The sequence below is a fragment of the Oryctolagus cuniculus genome, chromosome 10, assembly GCF_964237555.1.
Source record: "Oryctolagus cuniculus chromosome 10, mOryCun1.1, whole genome shotgun sequence".
Taxonomy (NCBI): domain Eukaryota; kingdom Metazoa; phylum Chordata; class Mammalia; order Lagomorpha; family Leporidae; genus Oryctolagus; species Oryctolagus cuniculus.
In genome coordinates, this window is record NC_091441.1 from 91,087,897 (window position 1) to 91,109,673 (window position 21,777).

Here is a 21,777-nt window from a genome sequence, read left to right on the forward strand (position 1 = left end):
TGGGTTGTGTTCTGTGAGCCAGTCAGCCAAACGGTGTCTTTTAACTGAAGAATTCAGACCATTAATGTTCAATGTGACTATTGATATGTAGTGACTTTGCCCTGCCATTTTCCCGGAAATATTTTCTAGTATATGCTTTGAGCTTCCCATGCTCTTTTACTGGTAGGTGTTCTTCCTTTCCCTTCTTTCATATTGATGGCCGTGTTTCTGTGTTTCTGAGTGTAGCACATCTTTAAGTATCTTTTGCAGGGCCGGACGAGTGGCCACAAAGTCTTTCAATTTCTGTTTGCTATGAAAGGTCTTTATTTCACCTTCATTCACAAATGAGAGCTTGGCAGGATATAATATTCTGGGCTGGCAATTTTTCTCTCTTAGCACCTGTGCTATGTCTCGCCATTCCCTCCTAGCTTGTAGGGTTTCTGATGAGAAGTCAGCTGTGAGTCTGATTGGAGATCCTCTGAGAGTAATCTGACGTTTCTCTCTTGCACATTTTAGGATCTTTTCTTTATGTTTCACTGTGGTAAGTTTAATTACCACGTGTCGTGGTGAGGATCTCTTTTGGTCATGTTTATTGGGGGTTCTATGAGCTTCCTGTACTAGGATATCTCTGTCCTTCTCCAAACCTGGAAAGTTCTCTGCTAGTATCTCACTAAAAAGGCCTTCCAATCCTTTCTCTCTCTCCATGCCTTCAGGAACTCCTAGAACTCGAGTGTTGTTTTTTTTAATAGTATCCTGTAGATTCCCAACAATATTTTTTAGGTTTCTAATTTCCTCTTCTTTTCTTTGGTTTGACTGTATGTTTTCCTGTGCTCTATCTTCTAAGTCCAATATTCTCTCTTCTGCTTCACCCATTCTGTTTTTAAGGCTTTCTAATGTGTTTGTCATTTGATCTATTGAGCTCTTCATTTCATTTTGATTTCTCTTCACTATTACACTTTCCTGTTCTACTAGTTTCTGAGTTTCATTTTGACTCTTCCTTAAAATTTCATTTTCACGAGTGAGATTTTCAATCTTGTCCATTAAGGATTTCTGTAGTTCAAGGATTTGCTTTTGAAAACTTCTAAATGTTCTTATCATAAATGTTTTGAAATCCGTATCTTGCATTTCTTCTATCTCATCATCTTCATACTCTTGGCTTGGGGTGTTTTGCTTATTTGGAGGCATCATAGTGTCATCGTTGATCTTGCTCCCTCTATTTCTGTGTTTGTTACTCGGCATAGTTAATTCTTCTTGCGTCACTGTGCGTTTTTTTGTTTGTTTGTTTGTTTGTTTGTTTTTTGTTTTTTGTTTTGTTTTGTTTTTTTTTTATACTGTGTCCGTGTTAAGTGGACTGCCTGCTGTTGGAGGAGCCTTGGAGGCTTGAGATGGGTGCGGCCTGAGAGCTCTGCCTGGTTCTTCCTGGTTAAGGGTGTGCCAAAGGTGACACCCTCAGGTTATGCGTGGTAAATCTCTCTCTTTTTATTTATTTATTTATTTTATTTATTCAGGGGGTAAGTAACACCGCAGGGCAGGGCTGTGCAGAATTGATGGTATTTAGCTTCCAGTCTTTGGCTCCTCTGGACTCCCACTGGGTTGCCTAGGCTACTGAATTGTAGTGACTCAGTTCCTTAACTCTCCCCCATTGATATGTAAATCCAGAGAGGAGGCCTGCTCTTTGTCTCTTGGGAATTCTTCAAGCCTTGCAGCCTTGTAACCTTTGCAAGGTTAGGGGGAAGAGAAACCCCGAAGCTTTTTTTTTTCCTTCTTTCCGGTAGTGAGTTTGCTGCACTTTCCGGCCCCCCTCTAGATTCTGACCCCCGTTTCCCCACCAATGTCTTGGGTTATTGAGCTCACCTCCCCTTCCAGCGCCGATGTGTGGACTCGGAGCCCTGAGCGTCCCAAGTCTCCCCGCTGTTGTCTGTGTGGCATGCACTCCCCTTGGAGCACTGGCGCGCTGACCCTGGGGCTTCTGCGGCTCGGTCCCGCGACTTGGCTTCCGCGCGGTGGGCGACCTTGTTCTCCCAGTAGGTCCTCCGATTCACGGCTGCTGCATCCAGAAGGGTTTCCTCTGCAATTTTTTTTTTTTTTGGTTCTATTTTCTGCGGCTACTGTAACTCCCCTTTTATTAAACTAAATTTTCCCAGACTATCGGTGCGCGCCCTCACTATTCCGCCATCTTGGCTCCGCCCCGTTCAGTGGTTTTAAATATAACCCAGAGTTGTGCAGGGATCACTACTTAGTAACTGGAAGATATTGCATCATCAACAAGAGTCCCTGCACACTTTAACAATTACTCCCTCCTCCTTGATACATCAAGCCGTTTTTCTTTATCTATGGATTTGCCTATTGTGAACATGTCATATAATTAGAACCCTACAATGTGTGATCTTCTGTGTCTGGCTTTCACCCTGCATGTTTTTGAGATTCATCTGTGTTGTGGCATTTAATAGTTATTCATTATTTTTAGGGCTGAATACTATTCCATTGTGTGAATATTCCATGCTTTCTTAATTTACTTATCAATTGATAGATGTTTGGGTTCCTTCCATTTTGACTATTTATAAAACTGATATAAACATTCATTTGCAAGTTGTTTTGTATACATATGTCTTTAATCCTCTTAAGTGTACTTCAAAAGTTTATGGGGAGATGGAGTTAAAAGAAAAATTTAAATTATGAATTTTATTTATCAACATAAACACCATCAAGTTCAAAGAACTTTTGTAAGTGTTGGTATTGGATGTTTAGTCTCTCTTTAAAAGTGAAGGTGTTGGCCATTTAACCATGCATTGCAGTCTTACATTATTAGCTACTGGAAAATGGGTACCCATTAAAGGGTTTTTTTAAGATTAGGAAAGAAAAAGAAGTCAGAAAGAGCCAAATTAGAATAAGGTGGATGCCTATTGATAAAACTCTTGCAACAGTGTCTTAATTTGATGAGAGAAGTGAGCAGCAGCATGATTGTGATGGGGAAGGACTCTCTGGTGAAGGTTTTTCAGATGTTTTTCTGCTAAAGCTTTAGCTCACTTTCTCAAAGCACTGTCCTAATAAACAGATGTTCTAATTCTTTGGCCCTCTAGAAAGGCAATGAGCAAATTGCCTTGAGCATCCCCCCAAAAAACTGTTCCCATGACCTTTACTCTTGATCTTTTGCTTTAATTAGATAATTTCTACCTCTTAATAGTCATTACTTTTTTTTTAAGATTTTAGTTATTTATTTGAGAGGTAGAGTTACAGTCAGTGTGAGGGAGAGACAGAGAAATCCCCAAATGGCCAGAGCCACACTGATTGGAAGCCAGGAGCCAGGTGCTTCTTCCCAGTCTCCCATGCCGGTTCAGGGGCCCAAGCACTTAGGCCATCTTCTGTTGCTTTCCAGTACCACAGCAGAGAGCTGAATTGGAAGGAACTAGAATCAGCATCCATATGGGATTACGGCGCAGAAGGCAGAGGATTAACCTACTGTGCCATGGCGCTGGCCCCAATAGTCATTACTTCGGTTGTGCATTTTCTCCAGAATCATGCTGGTAAAGCCACATTTCCACTGCTATTGAAATTGCTCAAAGAAATGCTTTGGGATCTTGATCCCACTTGTTTAAAAGTGGTGCAACAGCTTTGGTATACATTAAACAGCAAGTTTGTACAACTTTTAATTTTTCAGGCAGAATTGTGTAAGATGAACCAGTTGAAACATCTATGTATTGACTGATGTTTGCGCTGTTAACCATTGGCCCTTTTCAATTAGGACACAAACAGTTTATTTTTTTTTCTGGGAAATAGATACCAATGGTCCAGTGCTACAAGCTTAATCTTCAGCATTGTTTCATTTCTTCTTAAAATGAGTTCCTCCTTGTAAACTGCTAATTTCCTTGGGGCAGCATCCCCATAAATGTTTTGTACTGCATCAGTGTTTCCGTCATTCTTCCACCCAAGCTTCAGTATACATTTTATGTTTGTTCTGTCTTTAATTTTAGCAAAATTCATGATGCAGTGATAGGTACCCTTTTCAAACTTATGTCTAATTCTTCTTAGTGCCTCAAACTAGATCAGACATAATTTGTTTGTTTATTTTGTGTGCAAAATACTTTTAAAATTCACACCTGCATTCTCCATAAACATTTTGGAGAATCCTTGTATTACTAGGAATGGTCATGTGAAGTACATATTTGAAAAATTTTTCAATGTGGCTGTAGCATTTTATATTCCTATCAGCAATGTATGAGGGTTCCAATTTCTCTACCTTCTTGACAATACTTGTTTTTGTTAGTATTTTTTATTTTACCCATCCTAATGTATATAAAATAGTATCTCATGTTTTTAATTTACATTTCTCTGTTGGCTCAAGATGCTGTTGAGCATCTTTCTGTTTGCTTTTTGGGAATTCTTGACATAGAGAAATGCCTGTGCTAATTCTCTGTCCATTTTTAAGTTAGATTATTTGTCTTTGTTCTTTATATATATTATATATTGAACTCTTATCAAATAGATAATTTCCAAAATTTTTCTACCATTCTGTATGAGTTTTCTTCTTACTTTCTTGATAGAGTCTGTATTAATTTGCTTTTTGTTACTGCAGTGAAATCCCTAAAATTAGCTACGTCTGAAGGAAGACAGTTTATTTTGGTTCATGATTTTGAAGGTTTGAGCCCAAGATTGGATGACTCTACATCTGGTCACAGTATTCTTGCTGGCAGAGTCCCAAGATGGCATAGAGCATCCTGTGACAAGAAGGAACATGGAGGATGGACAGAAGGAAGGATCGCATGGTGATCCAGGGAGCATGAAGTGGCAGGGCCCAACTTAGCTTTGATAGCCAACCTTCTTATGGGAATTACCTTCTATTGTGTATGCCCAGTGACCTGAGGACATCCCACCAGGTCTACCTTCTGAATACCATGGTACAGTTAAGTCTCCACTCTCTTAGTACCATCAACTTATGATTCTAAAAGTTAAACAGTGTGTGAGTTGCAAACCATAGCAGTGTCCTTTGAGGTCAAAAGTTTGTAATATTTTTATAGGATATGAAGGGAATCTAGGAACAATCTAGCTTATCACACTTGCTTCCCTGCTAAGAGCACAGAAACTAGATAAGGCTGACTTCTCTCACCATTTTTATTTACCATTGTACTGGAGGTTCTAGTCAATGTGATAAGACAAGGAAAAGAAATAAATACGACATCCTTATTTGAAAGAAAAAAGCAAAGCTGCCTTTTTTTTTTTCAAACACAGTATGACTATAGGATGTCTAATGGAATCCACCAAAAAAAAAAAAAAAAAAAAAAAAAAACTACTGAAAAGAATAAATGAGTTCAGCAAGGTTGCAAAATGTGAAAATCAATATACACAAAAATGAAGTGCATTTCTATTAAGAAAGAGCAATCCAAAAGTGAAATTAAGAAAACAATTCCCATCACAATACAGTAATATCAAAAGGAATACAATGCTTAGGAATAAATTTAACACCATGATTCAAGATTTGTATGTTGAAAATTATAAAACACTACTGAGAGAAATTGAAAATCTAGAACAATGGAGAGACATTTCATTGGAAGCTTCAGTATTGTTAAGATGACAATTCTCTCCAAATTCACCATGCTTTTTCTGTAGGAACAATCAATGGCACTTACAGAAACTGATGAACTGATCCTAAAATTGATATGGAAATTCAAAGGTACAGTAAAACAATTTTGTAAGAGAAGAACAAAAGTGGAAGACTTTAAATTACTGACTTCAGAATTTATTATAAAGCAAGTAAGGTGGTGGGGTGCTTGCATGTACTTATATAAATCATTGGAACAGCATGGACAGATAAGAAATAAATCCATGTATTTATGGCCATTTGATTTTTGACAGAAATGCTAAGGCCACTGAAAGGCAGAAGAATACTTATTCTTAAAGATTTATTTACTTATTTGAAAGTCAGGGTTACATAGAAAGAGAAGGAGAGGCAGAGAGAGAGAGAGGTCTTCCATCCTCTGGTTCACTCCCCAATTGGCCGCAACAGCTGGAACTGCACTGATCTGAAGCCAGGAGCCAGGAGCCTCTTCCAGGTCTTTCATGTTGGTGCAGGGCCCCAAGGACTTGTGCCATCCTCCACTGCCTTCCCAGGTCATAGCAGAGAGCTGGATTAGAAGAGGAGCAGCCACGACTTAAACTAGTGCCCACATGAGTTGCCGGAACCGCAGGTGGCGGCTTTACCCGCTATGGCACAGCCCAGGCCACAAAAACTTTTTTCAACAAAGGTTGCTCAGGTGTTCAGATATCCACATGCATAAAAAATTTTTAATAGAAAACTTTTGTTTAATAAATATAAATTTCAAAAGTACAACTTTTGGGTTATAGCGGTTCTTCCCCGCATAACCACCCTCCCATCCACAAACCATCCCATCTCCTACTCCTTCGCCCATCCCATTCTTCATTAAGAGTCATTTTTAATTATCTATATACAGAAAATCAACTCTATACTAAGTAATGATTTCAACCGTTTGCAACCACACAGACACACAAAGTATAAAATATTGCTTGAAGACTAGTTTTACCACTAATTCTCCATAGTACAACACATTAAGGACAGGGGTCCTACATAGGAAGCAAGTGCACAGTGCTTCTGTTGTTGATTTAACAGTTGACACTCTTATTTATGATGTCAGTAATCACCCGAGGCTCTTATCATGAGCTGCCAAGGCTATGGAAGCCTCCTGAGTTCAAAAACTCCAACCTTATTTAGACAAAGCCATAATGAAAGTGGAAGTTCTCTCCTCCCTACAGAGCAAGGTACCGCCTTCTTTGATGGCTCCTTTTTTCCAGTGGAATCTCACTCACAGAGATCTTTCATGTAGGTCATTTTTTGCCACAGTGTCTTGGCTTTCCATGCCTGTGAAACTCTCATGGGCTTTTTTAGCCAGATCTGAATGCCTTAAGGGTTGATTCTGAGGCCAGAGTGCTGTTTAGGGCATTTGTCATTCTATGAGTCTGTTGTGCATCCATTTCCCATGTTGGATCGTTCTCTCCTTTTAATTCTATCAATTATTATTAGCAGATACTGGCCTTATTTATGTGATCCATTTGACACTTAATCATATCTTTATGTTCAGTTATGAACTTAATCTATTCAGTTTAGCTATTAAGTTGGCATTGCTACCTGCTAACTTAATGGGATTTGGAGTCCCATGGCAAGTTTTTAGCTTTATCCTTAGGGGTAAGTCTGGGGGAACATGTGCCTAACTCTACATCACCTCCATCTCTTATTCCAGCTCTTATTTTTAACAGGGATCAATTTTCAGTTGGAACTATACACCTAGAAATAATTCTGTGTTAATTAAAGAGTTCAACCAATGGTATTAAGTAGAACAAAAGAATACTAAAAAGAATAAAATAGTAAGCTGTTCCTTGACAGTCAGGACAAGGGCTGATCAAGTCATTGTTTCTCATAGTGTCAGTTTCACTTCTATAGGTTTTCTTTTAGGTGCTCAGTTAGTTGTCACAGACAAGGGAGAACATATGATATTTGTCCCTTTGGGACTGATTTTACTCAGCATGATGTTTTCCAGATTCCTCCATTTTGTTGCAAATGACCAAATTTAATTTTTTTTACTGCTGTGTAGTATCCCATAGCATACATATCCCATACTTTCTTTGTCCAGTCTTCTGTTGATGGGCATTTAGGTTGATTCCATGTCTTAGCTATTGTGAATTGAACTGCAATAAACATTAAGGTGCAGATAGCTCTTTTATTTGCCAATTTAATTTCTCTTTGGTAAATTCCAAGGAGTGGGATGGCTGTGTCATGTGGTAGGATTATATTCAGGTCTCTGAGGAATCTCCAAACTTTGTTTCAAAGAGCCTTTCTAGTTTGCATTCCCACCAACAGTGGATTAGTGTGCCCTTTTCCCCACATCGTCACCAGCATCTCTTATTAGTTGTTTTCTGTATGTAAGCCATTACAAATGGGGTGAGGTGAAACCTCATTGTGGTTTTGATTTGCATTTCCCTGATGGTTAGTGATCTGAACATTTTTTATGTGTCTGTTGGCCATTTGGATTTCCTCTTTTGAAAAATGTCTGTTTAGGTTATTGACCCATCCACATGCATAAAAAAATTAACTTAGACCCTTACTTATGAAAAATTAACTCAAATGAATTTACACCTAAATGTAAGATTGAAAGTATAAAACTTTTAGAGGAATACCTCATTTTCCTGTGTTAGAGAAAGAGTTTGTAGATATAATACACAGTCTATCAGTAAAAGAAAATAGATTGGACTTTAACAACATTTAAAAATTTTATACTTCAAAAGATATAATTAAGTAAATGAAGACAAACTGCAAACTGGTGAAAATATTTGCATGTCATATATATGATTCAAGTTCTTACATCCAGAATATTAAAAACAACTCTTACAACTCAATAATAAAAAGACATATCACTCAGTTTAAAACTCCTTGTAACCAATTTGAATAGACATTTCACAAAAAACAGTAGATGACTAAAAATTATGTGGTAATATTTTCAACATCATGTGTCATTAGGGAATTACAAATTAAAGCAACAAGGAGATATCACCACATACTCTCTTTAATAGCTAGAATCGGAAAGACAATACCAAGTGCTGGTGAAGATGTGGAAAAACACACTGTTATACTTTGCTGGTGAATGTAAAGCAGCTCAGTCTTTTTTCCTAGGTAGGTACCCAGAGTAAACAAAAACAGTCACACAACATTCATAGTAGCATTACCCAGAATGGCCAAACCTGGAAACAGGCTACAGATACATGAACTTAGCTGCTGAATGGCTAAACATGCTGTGGTACATCTACATATAGGAATACTATTCTGCAATAAAAATTAATGAGATAGTGCCAGCCTTGTGGTGCAGCAGGAGAAGCCACTGCCTGCATCCCATCTGAATGCCTGTTTGAGTCCCGTCTGCTCCACTTCCAATCCAGCTCTCTGCTATGGTCTGGGAAAGCACCTGAAGATGGCCCAAGTAGTTGGGCCCCTGCCATCCACAGTGGGGAGCTGTATGGGGTTCCAGGTTCCTGGCTTCAGCCTGGCTCAGTCCTAACTGTTGCAGCCATTTGGAGAGTTAACCAGTGGATGAAAGATTGTCCGTCTGTCTCTCCCTCTCTGTTACTCTGCCTTTCAAATAAATACTTCTTCAAAAAAAAATGCTAATAGTACATGTTACAATATGAATGAATCTCAATAGCATTATACTAAGTAAAAGAAGCCCAACAAGAAATACTAATATTTTATATATTTTTAAAAGATTTGTGCCAAATCATAATATTTTATATTTTTTATTTCACTTATATGAAATATAAAAAAAATTTAGAGAACAAAACCAGAGTAATGGTTGCTTGGGGCAGGGAAGAAGGGAGGTTGAGGGGGATTTGTCTGCAGAAAGGTGTAAGAGATCTTTTGGGGATCATAAGAATGCCCTATGATCAGATTTTGGTGACAGTTACCTAATTTCTGTCAAATGCTGAAAAGTTGGTAATTGCGCAGTAAAAATGGTGAATTTTTTGCCATGTAAATAATACCTCAGACTGTTTTTTATAAGGAGATCAAATGGTATTCAGGAAAGATTTCCAAGAGTACTAGATATTAATTTAAAATCGTATGTGTAAAATAAGCATTTATATAGAATGAAGGGCTGCATTGTGTTTTTATTTAAATATTTGTTTGTTTATTTATTTATTTGAAAGGCAGAGTTACAGAGAGGTAGGAGCAGAGGCAGAGAGAGAGAGAGAGGTCTTCCATTCAGTGGTTCACTTTCCAGATGAGCACAATGGCCAGAGCTGCACCAATCCAAAGCCAGGAGCCAGGAGCTTCTTCTAGGTCTCCCACGCGGGTGCAGGGGCCCAAGGACTTGGGCTATCTTCTGCTGCTTTCCCAGGCCATAGCAGAGAGCTGGATTGGAAGTGGAGCAGACGGAACTCGAACCGGCACCCATATGGAATGCTGGCACTGCAGGCGGCGGCTTTACCTGCTTCACCACAGTGCTGGCTCCTGCATTGTGTTTTAACAAACAAGTGAAAGCATCCTAGGTACAGAATTGCTACTCTTCTCCATTAAGAACAGCCACAAAAAAAAATCCTCAATGAATTTAAACTTCAGCAGGGAAGACTCAGGGAAATCTACTAGAATAAAGTTCTCTGTGCTAATTGATTGCAGAGCACTGAGATGAATGTGTAGGGACAGCCATGGAACCGCCTTTTGTTGGCCTCTGAGCTTCACCCCATGGCTATGTTACCTGTATACCCAAATATCATTGCATGCATTTGAAGATGTCATTTCCCAGTTGCACTCTTTCATTGTGATTATACCTAGAATTATTTGATAGTATCACTGAAAATATGCGTTCTAATTTGGTAATTTAGTTCAGATAAGGAAAAATAACAAATTTTGGACTTAGTAAGAAGTGAATCTAATAAATGACATGAATCATGAGAAGTCTGACATCAGTTTTGCAAGTTGCTTCTAACCTGAAGTGAACATTCACAAATTGTTGTAAATTATTATACCTGCAGAAGAAAAGTGAATAGGTAATCTGAACAGATAAATTTGCACCCCTGGATGGTTGCTACCATTTACTCAAATTCTCACTGAGGTTGCCATTCTGGGGGGAAAAATTGTCAATCAAAGATGAAGATATAAAATTGGATTGGAAATTGAATTGAAAAGTAATTTTACTTTCAAGTGGTTTGCAAATTTAGATGTTAAGTTTGAAATGAATGCTGTTAATGACCATAGCTGGAAGAGTTATACACCTGCTGATCACTAGAATATTATTATAAATGAGGCTGATTTTCCTGTTGACTACCCTATTTTTTCTCAACATGGTCTCATTACTTTTTCTATCATATTGCTGACCCTTAGCTATGAATGCTCACTTACGGATATAACAATGTATTAACTTATATGTGGGTTTTGAAAAAATGCATCTTTAAATACAATAATGCCAGTGTTGCTTGTCTTTTGCTTTTTTTGTAAGGTCACAGAAGGTTTTAAATGGTGAAAAATCAAGCCTGTATTACAAGTGAAGAGCTGTTTTACAAGCACCCTTCCTTACAGCAGCTAAATTGTCCCCAAAAAAGCACATATGCGTAATGAAGCTTTTAAGTAGGCACACATATGCATTTATATTCTCTCTCTCATGAATGACTAATTTTAATTTTTTAAAGTAGCAATTCAACTTGCTTAAAAACCATTTAAGCTTAGCACATGATTTTGTTTTCCCCCTAAAACCAACTATTCTTGATTATGAGGTAGGGAAGGTTTGCATATTTATTTTTGCAAAGACAGTAGAATAAGCCCTTACCAGCATATGGAAGACTTAGGCCTAATACCTCTGTCCTGAGCTGAGCACATAATCATTTAGAACTGCTTCCAGACATCAGAGCCATAATGGCTCAGTTTAACAGAGAACTGTCTTGTGCAAGCCAACACATGACCTGCATGAGGAGAACACTCGTGTGCATCTATTGTGTGGTTCCTGTTGAGCTTTCCAGCTCAGGGGACCCCATCTCATAGTAAATGTGTTGGATTAAATTGGAAGATCCACTATTGTAGAGGAACAGATCTTTGAGTTTTCGCACTGTCTTTTGAAGCTATCACTTTACGTCTAGAGTGCTTTCTTTGCAAGCGTGTAGGATTCCTGCCTTCGCTTCATTTAATGCCTGGACTACATGGTGTCTCCTGTGAGAGGCCTTCTCTAGCAACTTTTCTGAAATAATACTTTCTACCCTCTATGATTCTGGCTGTGCTTTGTTTTCCTTCATATGCCTATTTGGGAGCTGACATACCATATATGTACTTGTTTATTACTTACTATATGAAGGAACCTCAAAAAAGTTCATGGAAAAGTAGATTTTAAAGGTACCTTTTATGTTGGTACACAAATGTCTAAGATCAATGCATAGTTTTTTTTTTTATACTACTCATTTTCTATGAGCATTTGGAAGACCTTTCCTACGCATGGATTTAAAAAATTTTTGCACCAAAATCTACTTTAATTTTAAATCTATTTCTCATGAACTTTTTGAAATACCACTGTAATCCTCCTGAAAAATATGCTTCATGAGTTGTGGGGACTTTATTTTATTCACTGCAGTATCCCTGGTATCTGTTACCATGCTTGGCACCAAGTCAGAGCTCAGTAAATAGGTGAGCAAATACATAGGTCTGGTATGATGACCAAAGAGGCAGCTTAGCAAATATCTCCGAATGACAAGCCTCTAAACCTAGCACTGTGGAAGTACTCTGAGAGCCAAGATTCAGTCTCAGGCCTCAAGTAGCTTAAGGCTGATAGAAGAGGAGGTTATGAGTAAGAGTCTATGATGACACCCATACCTCATACTCTTTTTCACCAAGACTCACTGGCCCAAGATGAAAGATATCAAACCCGCCTTCCAATGAGGAGGTTGAGACTCTGATAGAGGATTGTGGGACACATATGCACCACTCACATTCTTGAAAATTAAAAGCTTAAAACTCCACAGAGTTCCCTAAACAATCCACAGCCACCTAACTTGATAATGGTCAAGACTTAGGTAGATTTCTTTGTGTTAGGTCCTGATCTACACAGTTTTCATATAGTCATTAATGCAGTCCTCATAACAATCTTATGGGTACTATTATTTTCTATATTTTATAAATACAGAAACAGAGGAACCAGAGGTTCAGTAATTTACCCAGTATCACACAGGTTGTAAATGGTGAAACTAGGATTCACACCTAGGAAATTCACATCTAACTTCAAACTTATTGCTCTTGGGATGGGCATTGAGACGTTACAGGTTAAACCATCCTGTAGGATTCCCATATCCCATATTGGAGTGCCTGGGATAAAGTCCTGTCTCTACTTGCAATCCAGCTTCATGCTAACGTGCACCCTAGGCCACAGGTGATGGTTCAGTTTCTTGGGTCCCAGCCACCATCACAGGAGTCCCAAATGGTGTTACTGGCTCCTGGCCCAGAACTGGCTGTTGTGGGCATTTGGGCTGTGAATTAGCTGATGGAAGCACTTGCTGTCTGCATCTCTCTCTGCCTTTCAAATAAGTAAAATAAATATGCTTTTAAAAAATCATTACTCTTAGACATTGTGGCATGTTCTGTTCCTGTGGATAATGGTTGGTCCGAAATAATAACAGTTTATCCCTGGAAACTAAGAATAGCGCTGTTTGAAATATACAAACCACACTGAGGATGGACTTGTAATAAATTTTTCTTCACTCCGGTTGCAGACATTCCCCTCCCCCCCACCCCGCCTCGAGACTTCTGCATATACATGTGTGCACTAGGAACTTTGCAAATTACAAAGGATTTCAGGACATTCACATTTCTTTGTGGAAGATAGAGTGAGACACATCTCTAAACTCTAGAGTGAGTTTTGGAATACCAAATGATAATAAACTTTTTTTCAAGAAAATATTTTTGCATGTCAAGCCAAGACTTGTTTTTTTGTTTCTTTTTTTTTTTTATTTTTTATTTGAAAGTAAGAGTTACAAAGAGAGAGGTTAAGACAGAGAGAGAAAGAGATCTTCCATCCACTGGTTCATTCCCAGATGACCCAACAGCTAGGACTAGGCCAAGCTGAAGCCAGGAGCCAGGTGCTCCATTCAAGTCTCCCATGTGGGTGGCAGGGATCCAAACACTTGGGCCATCTTCCACTGCTTTTTTCAGGCCATTAACAGGGAGCTGGATTGAAGGTGGAACAGCCAAGACTCAAACTTGCACTCATATGAGATGCCTGCATCTGAGACAGTGACCTTAACCTCTACACCACAATGTCTACCCCAGTAACCCTTTTCAACTCAAGTAGAATGTTCTACCATGTGGTAAAACCAAAATATACAAGACTGCATGTTATTTATCAAAGAAAACAAAGGGAAAGTTTTGTATCAGCTTATGGCCCATAGCATGGAGTTCAGTCAGTGCACTAGCACACAAGGGAGGAAGTGGAAAAAGTTAAGCAACAGAGGTCAAAATACAACCTGTGGTAAGTGGAAGAAACATGTGATTATTTCTAATCTGGGGATACAAGGTGTTTTCAAGGAGTTGCCATTTCAACTCAAACTGTGATGGATGGATGTAATTTCACTTGGCATAAAAAGGAGAGAAGGAGCTTTCTGAGGGAAATGTGTAAGCAACAAAAGCATGAAAATAAAAAGAATGGAGTTGTGCAAGAAGCAGCAAGCATGCTGGTATCGTTGTGGTAGCCCAGTCTAGTATTCATGTCAAGACCTCTGGTCCACCTGTGCTGTCAACAGCTGCAGATACGGTGGACCTTTTTTTTTTTTTAAGATTTATTTATTTATTTGAAAGTCAGAGTTACACAGAAAGAGGAGAGGCAGAGAGAGAGAGGACCTTTATCAGATGGTTCACTCCCCAACTGGCCGCAGTGGCCAGAGCTGCACCAATCCGAAGCCAGGAGCTTCCGCCAGATCTCCCACGCAGGTGCAGGGTCCCAAGGACCTAGGCCATCCTCCACTGCCCTCCCAGGCCACAACAGAGAGCTGGATCGGAAGTGGAGCAGCTGGGCCTCAAACCGGCACCCATATGGGATGCCAGCACCTCAGGCCAGGGTGTTAACCCACTGCACCACAGTGCCAGCCCTGTGGTGGGCCTTTTGGTAAAATCTTGCTCAGATCCACCCAAAGGACTTTTTTATGCTGCAAGAGCCCATAGATAAGAACAGCCTGGAAATAATAGGGGGTTAAGGTCCCTGCAGGGGACTGTTGATGGTTGGGAGTCAGTGAGTATATGCTCCCACCTCCCAATCTTCAGGTGTGAGTTCCGTGAGGTGTTCTGCACGTGGCTGCAGAGGTCCTGTTGGCACATAGTCCCTGTGGCCTAGAGCACTGTTACTGAGAGTTCACCCTTGTGTTGGTTTTTCCATTTATTTACATCCATGTGTCTTCACTCTTGTTTCATGGGAGTACCTTCCAAACTACTGGTACCTCCAACCTTACCTTAGACTACTTTTTGGGGATGCACTTCCTAAAGAGACTACACAACACAACCAGGTATATGAGATAGCTCGAAGGATTGGACTGCAAACAGACTCAAGAATCAGAGACCTTAGCGAATATTGAGTTTAATTAATTTCAGGAATACAAGTAATGAAGCAGAAGGAGATCCAAGAGTGCCCTTGCAGTTCTCCAGTCCTTTCTAAAATGTACTTAAGTTCAGATTTAACAGATGAGTTCTCCAAGCAATACCTGATAGAATATCACTTATCCAAAGAGCTGTTTCAGCCATTTTGTACCTTTATAGCCTATGTGGTATTCCTCAGGGAGCCATGCCCTCATAAGCCTATGGATTCCAGGTTTGTTAACCATCAGCAGTCCTAGACAGATCAGGTACATCCTGCAGAAAGCATTCCACCAAGAACTTACTCTATAATAAATACCTTTTGTGTGTTCTCCAGGAGGTCAGTCATGTTTACAAGGAAATTTTGGCTGGCATCTTTCTTTTCTGGAATGCCTTTTAGTAAAGTGAATGACTACCAGTCTGGTACTCTCTTTACTTCTGAGTAAGCATGCAGCCTTTAAGAATCACTGAGCCAGGCAGTTACCATCTACTGTAATTGTCAGACTGACCTGTAAATAATTTACCATTGTTCTTTTTTTCCTTATCTTTGTAGGTTTTAATAGATTTCCTGGCTCTGCCACCTTAGCAGCTATGAGACCATGAACAAGTGTCTTAATATGTCCAGGCCTCTCAAGACATTTGTGTGATGTCAATACTGATATCTATTTCAAGTGGTTGCTATAAAGAATAAATGAGGGGGCCAGCGCTGTGGCTCACTAGGCTAATCCTCCGCCTGTGGCGCCGGCACCCCGGGTTCTAGTCCCGGTTGGGGCGCTGGTTCTGTCCCGTTTGCCCCTCTTCCAGTCCAGCTCTCTGTTGTGGCCCAGGAGTGCAGTGGAGGATGGTCCAAGTGCTTGGGCCCTGCACCCGCATGGGAGACCAGGAGGAAGCATCTGCCTCCTGGCTTCGGATTGGCGCAACGCGCCGGCCACAACACACTGGCCATAGCGGCCACTTGGGGGGTGAACCAACGGAAAAAGGAAGAGCTTTCTCTCCACCTCTCTCTCTCACTGTCTAACTCTGCCTGTCAAAAAATAAATAAATAAAAATTAATTAATTAATTAATTAATAAAGAATAAATGAGGGGGCCGGCGCTGTGGTGTAGTGGGTAAAGACGCCACCTGCAGTGCCAACATCCCATATAGGCGCCAGTTCAAGTCTTGGCTGCTCCACTTCCGATCCAGCTCTCTGCTGTGGTCTGGGAGAGCAGTGTAAGATGGCTCAGGTGCTTGGGCCCCTGCACCCATGTGGGAAGACCCAGAGAAAGCTCCTGGCTCCTGGCTTCAGATCGGCACAGCTCTGGCTGTTGTGGCCAATTGAGGAGTGAATCAGCAGATGGACGACCTCTCTCTCTCTGTCTCTCTGTCTCTCTGTGTGTGAGTGTGTGTGTGTATGTGTGTGTGTGTATAACTCTACTTTCAAATAAATACATAAATCTTTTAAAAAAAGAATAAATGAGATAATGTTGGTGAAATTTGGTGAAATGGTGTGCAGGTTCTGGCATGTGGTAGGGATTTAAATGTTGTTCTTTGATTTTCCATCCTGTTCTGTTTTTAATTATAGCCCTCTGAGGTCTTCCTGAGATCTTCTGTTCAGATTCCCACCAATCAATCATGACTTTATTCTACACTTGCTTCTGTCACACCAGTTCTGATGTTCTTTCCTGGACCCTATTGTGCTAACTCTCTGGAATCTGTCCTGCAGTGTTTGTTTGATAAGTTCTGATGTGAGCAGATGATGTGTAGAGGAATGTAGTGAAAAGTGATACTGGAGTAGGAGATAGGGTTCAGAATTTGAAGGTCCTGAAGTAACAAAACTCTTGGACTTTATTCCATGAATATAGGATGCCAAAGGTGATATTCATTCTCTGTGGCTGGTCCACAGGAAAAGTAGACTAAGAGATAGAAGATTGATAGTAGGGAGATCAGTAAAGGGAAGGTATTTCAAGCATCAAATGTCTGCATGAGCATTGTGACTATAGAAAAACCAAAGAAAGGACCAGATATCAAACTACAGGAGGTATGGGGGCAAGGTGGTGGAGTAGGGAGGGAGCACACCGATGGTCCGGGAAGGGAAGGTTCAAGGAGGGGTGAGAATTTGTAATTTCAGGGAAAGGGCAGAGAGAATATACTGCAGAGGAAACTCTTCCGAAACTGGGGAGACAGGGTGGACCTGTGAGGAGGACGCGAACACCTGAAGTGCAGGGCACCAGCACTGGAAGCAGAGGTGAGACAGGGCGCCCTGCACTACTGCAGCAGCAGCCGCCCCTCCCCCAACCCACCCTGAGACGGGCAGTGAGACACGCACGACTGAGTGGGGGAGGAAATCGAAAAAAGAACAGAGTGAGTAGTGCCTAGGGAAGGAGTGCACGATCCAGGGGGATGAATTGAGGGACAGAACACGCCAGGATCCCTTGGTGCCTCCGCCCTCCCCCAAATCAGAGTTGCAGCGGGCGGAAAGCAGCCATCTTGTTTGTTTACATTCGGGCTTAAAGGTGAACTGCCTCTGCCTCTGCCTCCACACTACGAAGAAGGACGAACCTTCAGAGGCCGAGTCCAAAGCTGGAGTGGAGCGACTCGACACTCCTTGTGCAGGGGGCACAGCGAGGGAGGGCAGCTGACCAACGACTCAGGCCTAACAAAGGATAGGGAAACTGGCCCCAAGAGGTGGAGCTTGGCACCTCAAAGCCCTGACACCAGCCTACTCAAGTTACCAGAAAAAAAAAAAAAATTGAATACCAGCCGGGGGAAGAGAGCATGATCCATGGGGACGAATTGAGGGATTTAAAACGCCAGGATCCTTCGGAGCCTCTGCCCTCCCCACAATCAGAGCTGCAGCGGGCAGAGAGCAGCCATCCAGTTTGGTTACATTCAGGCGTAAAGGAGGCTGGCCTCTGCTCCAAAGGAGGATGCAGCAGGGGCGGAGTCCATAGGTGGTCTGGAGCTACTCAGTACTCCTCGCACAGGAGGCGCAGTGAGGGAGAGCAGCTGACCAACGAACCCCAGGCACAGACACGTAAGGGCGAACAAAGGAACACGGAAACCGGCCCCCAAGGAGCGGAGATTGGCACCTCAAAGCCCTGACACCAGTCCACTCAAGTTACAAATAAATAAATAAATAAATAATAAACTCTAGAAGGTAGATCAGCCTGCTTACATTGGATATTGGTACAGACCAACAGCAGCCTATAGCAGAAGGAAATCAACCTGAAAAACAAGGCAGACAGAATGCCGAAAAACAAAGGAAAAACCCATAATAAGAATATAGAAGAACATACAAACATGCCAATGGAGCAGGCTAAACCAACCATAACAGAGGCTGAAGAAGAAGAAGAATTTGAAACCATGCCAGAAAAAGAATTCAGAAAATTAATAATCAGATTATTTAGAAATAATGAGAAACAGTTTCAAGAGCTGAACGAAAAACAAGCCCAAGGATTAGAGATCCTAAAGAGAAGCCAGAAGGAAATACTGGAAATGAAAAACTCAGTTGACCATATAAAAAACACCATGGAATCCCTCGGAAATTGAACAGATGAAATAGAAGAGCGAATATCAGAATTCAAAGACAAACTTCCACAAATAATACAGTCAGTTCAAACGCAGGAAGAAGAAATTTAAAAATACGGTCAGAGACCTACAAGATTCAATCAAGCAGTGTAATGTTTGGATAACAGGAGTCCCTGAGGGGGTAGAAAGAGAGAATGGATTGGAAGGTGTTTTCAATTAAATAATATCAGAAAACTTCAAACAAAGGCAAATGGATAATAACAAGAAAATTCAAAAAATAGCCAGAAGCCCCAACAGGTTAGACCAGAAGAAAAATTCACCGCGACACCTTGTGGCAACGCTCAGCTCAGTGACACACAAAGAACAAATCCTAAAATGTGCCAGAGAGAAACAACAAATCACATTCAGGGGTAAGTTAATCAGACTCACCCCAGACTTCTCAACGCAACACTACAGGCAAGGAGACAATGGCATGATATATTTCAAGTTTTAAAAGACAAACAATGCCAACCTAGAATACTATACCCTGCAAAGCTATCATTTATGAATGAAGGGGAAATAAACATCATCCAAGACAAACAGAAACTGAAAGAATTTGTATCCACGCGTCCAACCCTACAACACTTGCTCAAAGATGTGCTGCACACAGAAATACAAAAACAAGAACTTCACTACAAAAAAAAAGCAAATGTAGAGTAAGCTACAAACAAATTTCAAAATACATAAACAGCTCGTTTCAGGAAACATGAATGGGAAAAGACAGTACTTAACAGTAATCACACTGAATGTGAATGGTCTTAATTCTATTACCAAGAGACACAGACTAGCTGATTGGATCAAGAAAGAGAATCCATCTATATGCTGCCTTCAGGAGACACACCTTATCAGCAAAGATGCACGCAGACTGAAAGTGAAAGGATGGAAAAAGATACTCCAAGCTAACAGAAATCGAAAAAGAGCTGGTGTGGCCATCCTAATATCAGACAAAATAGACTTTAACATAAAAACTATTAAAAGAGACAGAGAAGGGTACTATATAATGATTAAAGGATCTGTTCAACATGAAGACATTACTATTATAAATGTATACACACCTAATTACAGGGCACCTGGCTACTGGAAAGAATTACTAAAGGATTTAAAGGGAGATATAGATTCAAATACATTAGCAACAGGGGACAACACCCCACTCTCACCAATGGACAGATCAACCAGACAGAAATTCAATAAGGAAACAACAGAGCTAATTGACGCTATAGACCAAATAGACCTAGTATATATCTTCAGAACCTTCTACGCCACAGCCACAGAGTTCACCTATTTCTCCCCAGTACATGGAACGTTCTCTAGGATTGACCATATGCTAGGCCATAAACAAATTCAAAAAAATTGAAACTATACCATGCAGCTTCTCAGACCATAGTGCAGTGAAACTCGAAATCAACAACCCAAGAATCTCCACACCATATGCAAACATATGGAGAATAGACAACATGATCCTGAATGAACAATGGGTCATCGAAGAAATCAAAAGAGAAATCAAAAGATTTCTAGAAACAAATGAAAATGATAACACAACCTATCAAAACCTGTGGGACACAGCAAAAGGAGTGCTAAGAGGAAAGTTTATAGCAATTGGTGCCTACATCAAGAAGCTGGAAAGGAACCAAACAAATGAACTCTCCATGCACCGCAAGGATTTAGAAAAACAGCAGCAAATCAAGCCCAAATCCAGCAGGAAGAAAGAAATACTAAAGATTAGAGAAGAAATAAACAGAATTGAAACAAACAAAAAAAATACAAACGATCAACAAAACCAGGAGCTGGTTCTTTGAAAAAATAAACAAAATCAACACACCATTGGGCCAACTAACCAAAAAAAGGAGAGAGAAGGCACAAATCCATAAAATCAGAATCAACCCTTGGGGCATTCGGATCTGACCAAAAGACCCATGAGAGTCTCACAGGCATGGAAAGCCATGAAGTGGTGGCAAAAACAACCTAAATGAAAGATCCTAGTGAACAAGACCCCAGCAGAAGGAACAGGCCATCAAGGAGAGAGGTGCCTTTCTCTGAAGGGAGGAAGGAACCTCCACTGTGATATGGCCTTGACTAAACAAGTTCAGAGTTGGTGAACTCAAGCGGCTTCCATAGCCTAGACAGCTCATGGCAGGAGCCTCGGGTGATTGCTGACGTCATAAATAAGAGTGCCAATTGTTAAATCAACAACGAGAGTCACTGGGTACATGCTCCCCACGTAGGATCTCTCTCCTTAATGTGTTTTACTATGAAACTTAAAAACAACACTACCAGTCAAACAATACCCTATACCTTGTGCGGTTGTGTGAGTGCAGCCTGTTGAAATCCTTGCTTAGTATATACTAAGTTGATCTTCAGTATATGAAGGTAATTGAAAATGAAACTCGATGAAGGGCAGGGTGAGAGAGGGAGTGGGAGAGGGGATTGCCGCGGGAGGGAGGGAGGTTGGGGTGGGAAAGCCACAACAATACAAAAGTTGCACTTCGTAAATTCACATTTATTAAATAAAAAAAGTAAAATAAAAAAGAAACCACAGGGAAAGTGGTTTTGAGAGCTAATTGGATTGGTAAAGCAGCCAGTGATTCTCCGGAGTCCACCCTAACAACCTCTGTAGTGAGGTGTGAGGTGGCCCCACAAAAACTTGGATATGAGGAAAATAAGATTAGTCTCTGACTAATAAAAATAAAATATATATCTCAATAAAAAGAAATTGTAAGTGCATAGAATAGACACAAAAAGCAAACATGGGCTATGTTCATCCAAACACAATGTACAGTAGGAGTCCTAGACATCAGATACTAAATAGTTTATTCCCAGGAGCAAAAATCATTGTACTGTCTTATGTGTTTATGTGTACCACCTACTATAGAAAACGAAGTCAGCATGTGATTCAGGATGTGAGTACTGATATTCATTAGATATCAGTTTAAATCTGGACTCTGCTAGGTGTGTGACTTTGGGGAAGTTGGCTAATCTTACTGAGCTTTAGTTTCCTCATTTGCAAAATAGAAATGACAATAATAATAGTAGAAAAAGGGTTTATCTAAGAATTAAATGAGATAATGTATGTAGAAGTCTTAGAACAGCGTTGTATATACAAAATATTTCGTAATTAAAAGATAATTACAATAATACCTTTTTCTGTGAAGTATATAAAAT

The 21,777-nt window shown here is 40.3% G+C and overlaps 1 protein-coding gene across 14 annotated transcripts in view; it reads left to right on the plus strand.

Moving 5' to 3' along the window:
- Nucleotides 1–21,777, plus strand: part of CFAP20DC (CFAP20 domain containing) — a 343,042-nt gene that overhangs the window by 89,230 nt on the left and 232,035 nt on the right. Inside the window, exon 1 of one of the 14 annotated variants that reach the window (XM_051852251.2) lies at nt 5,260–5,647. The exons of the other annotated variants lie outside the window; for them this stretch is intronic. Within the exon in view, the coding sequence (XP_051708211.2) occupies nt 5,634–5,647 (14 nt within the window). The 5' untranslated portion in view covers nt 5,260–5,633. Of the gene's footprint in view, nt 1–5,259; nt 5,648–21,777 lie in introns of those variants that run through there. 14 annotated transcript variants of the gene reach the window in all.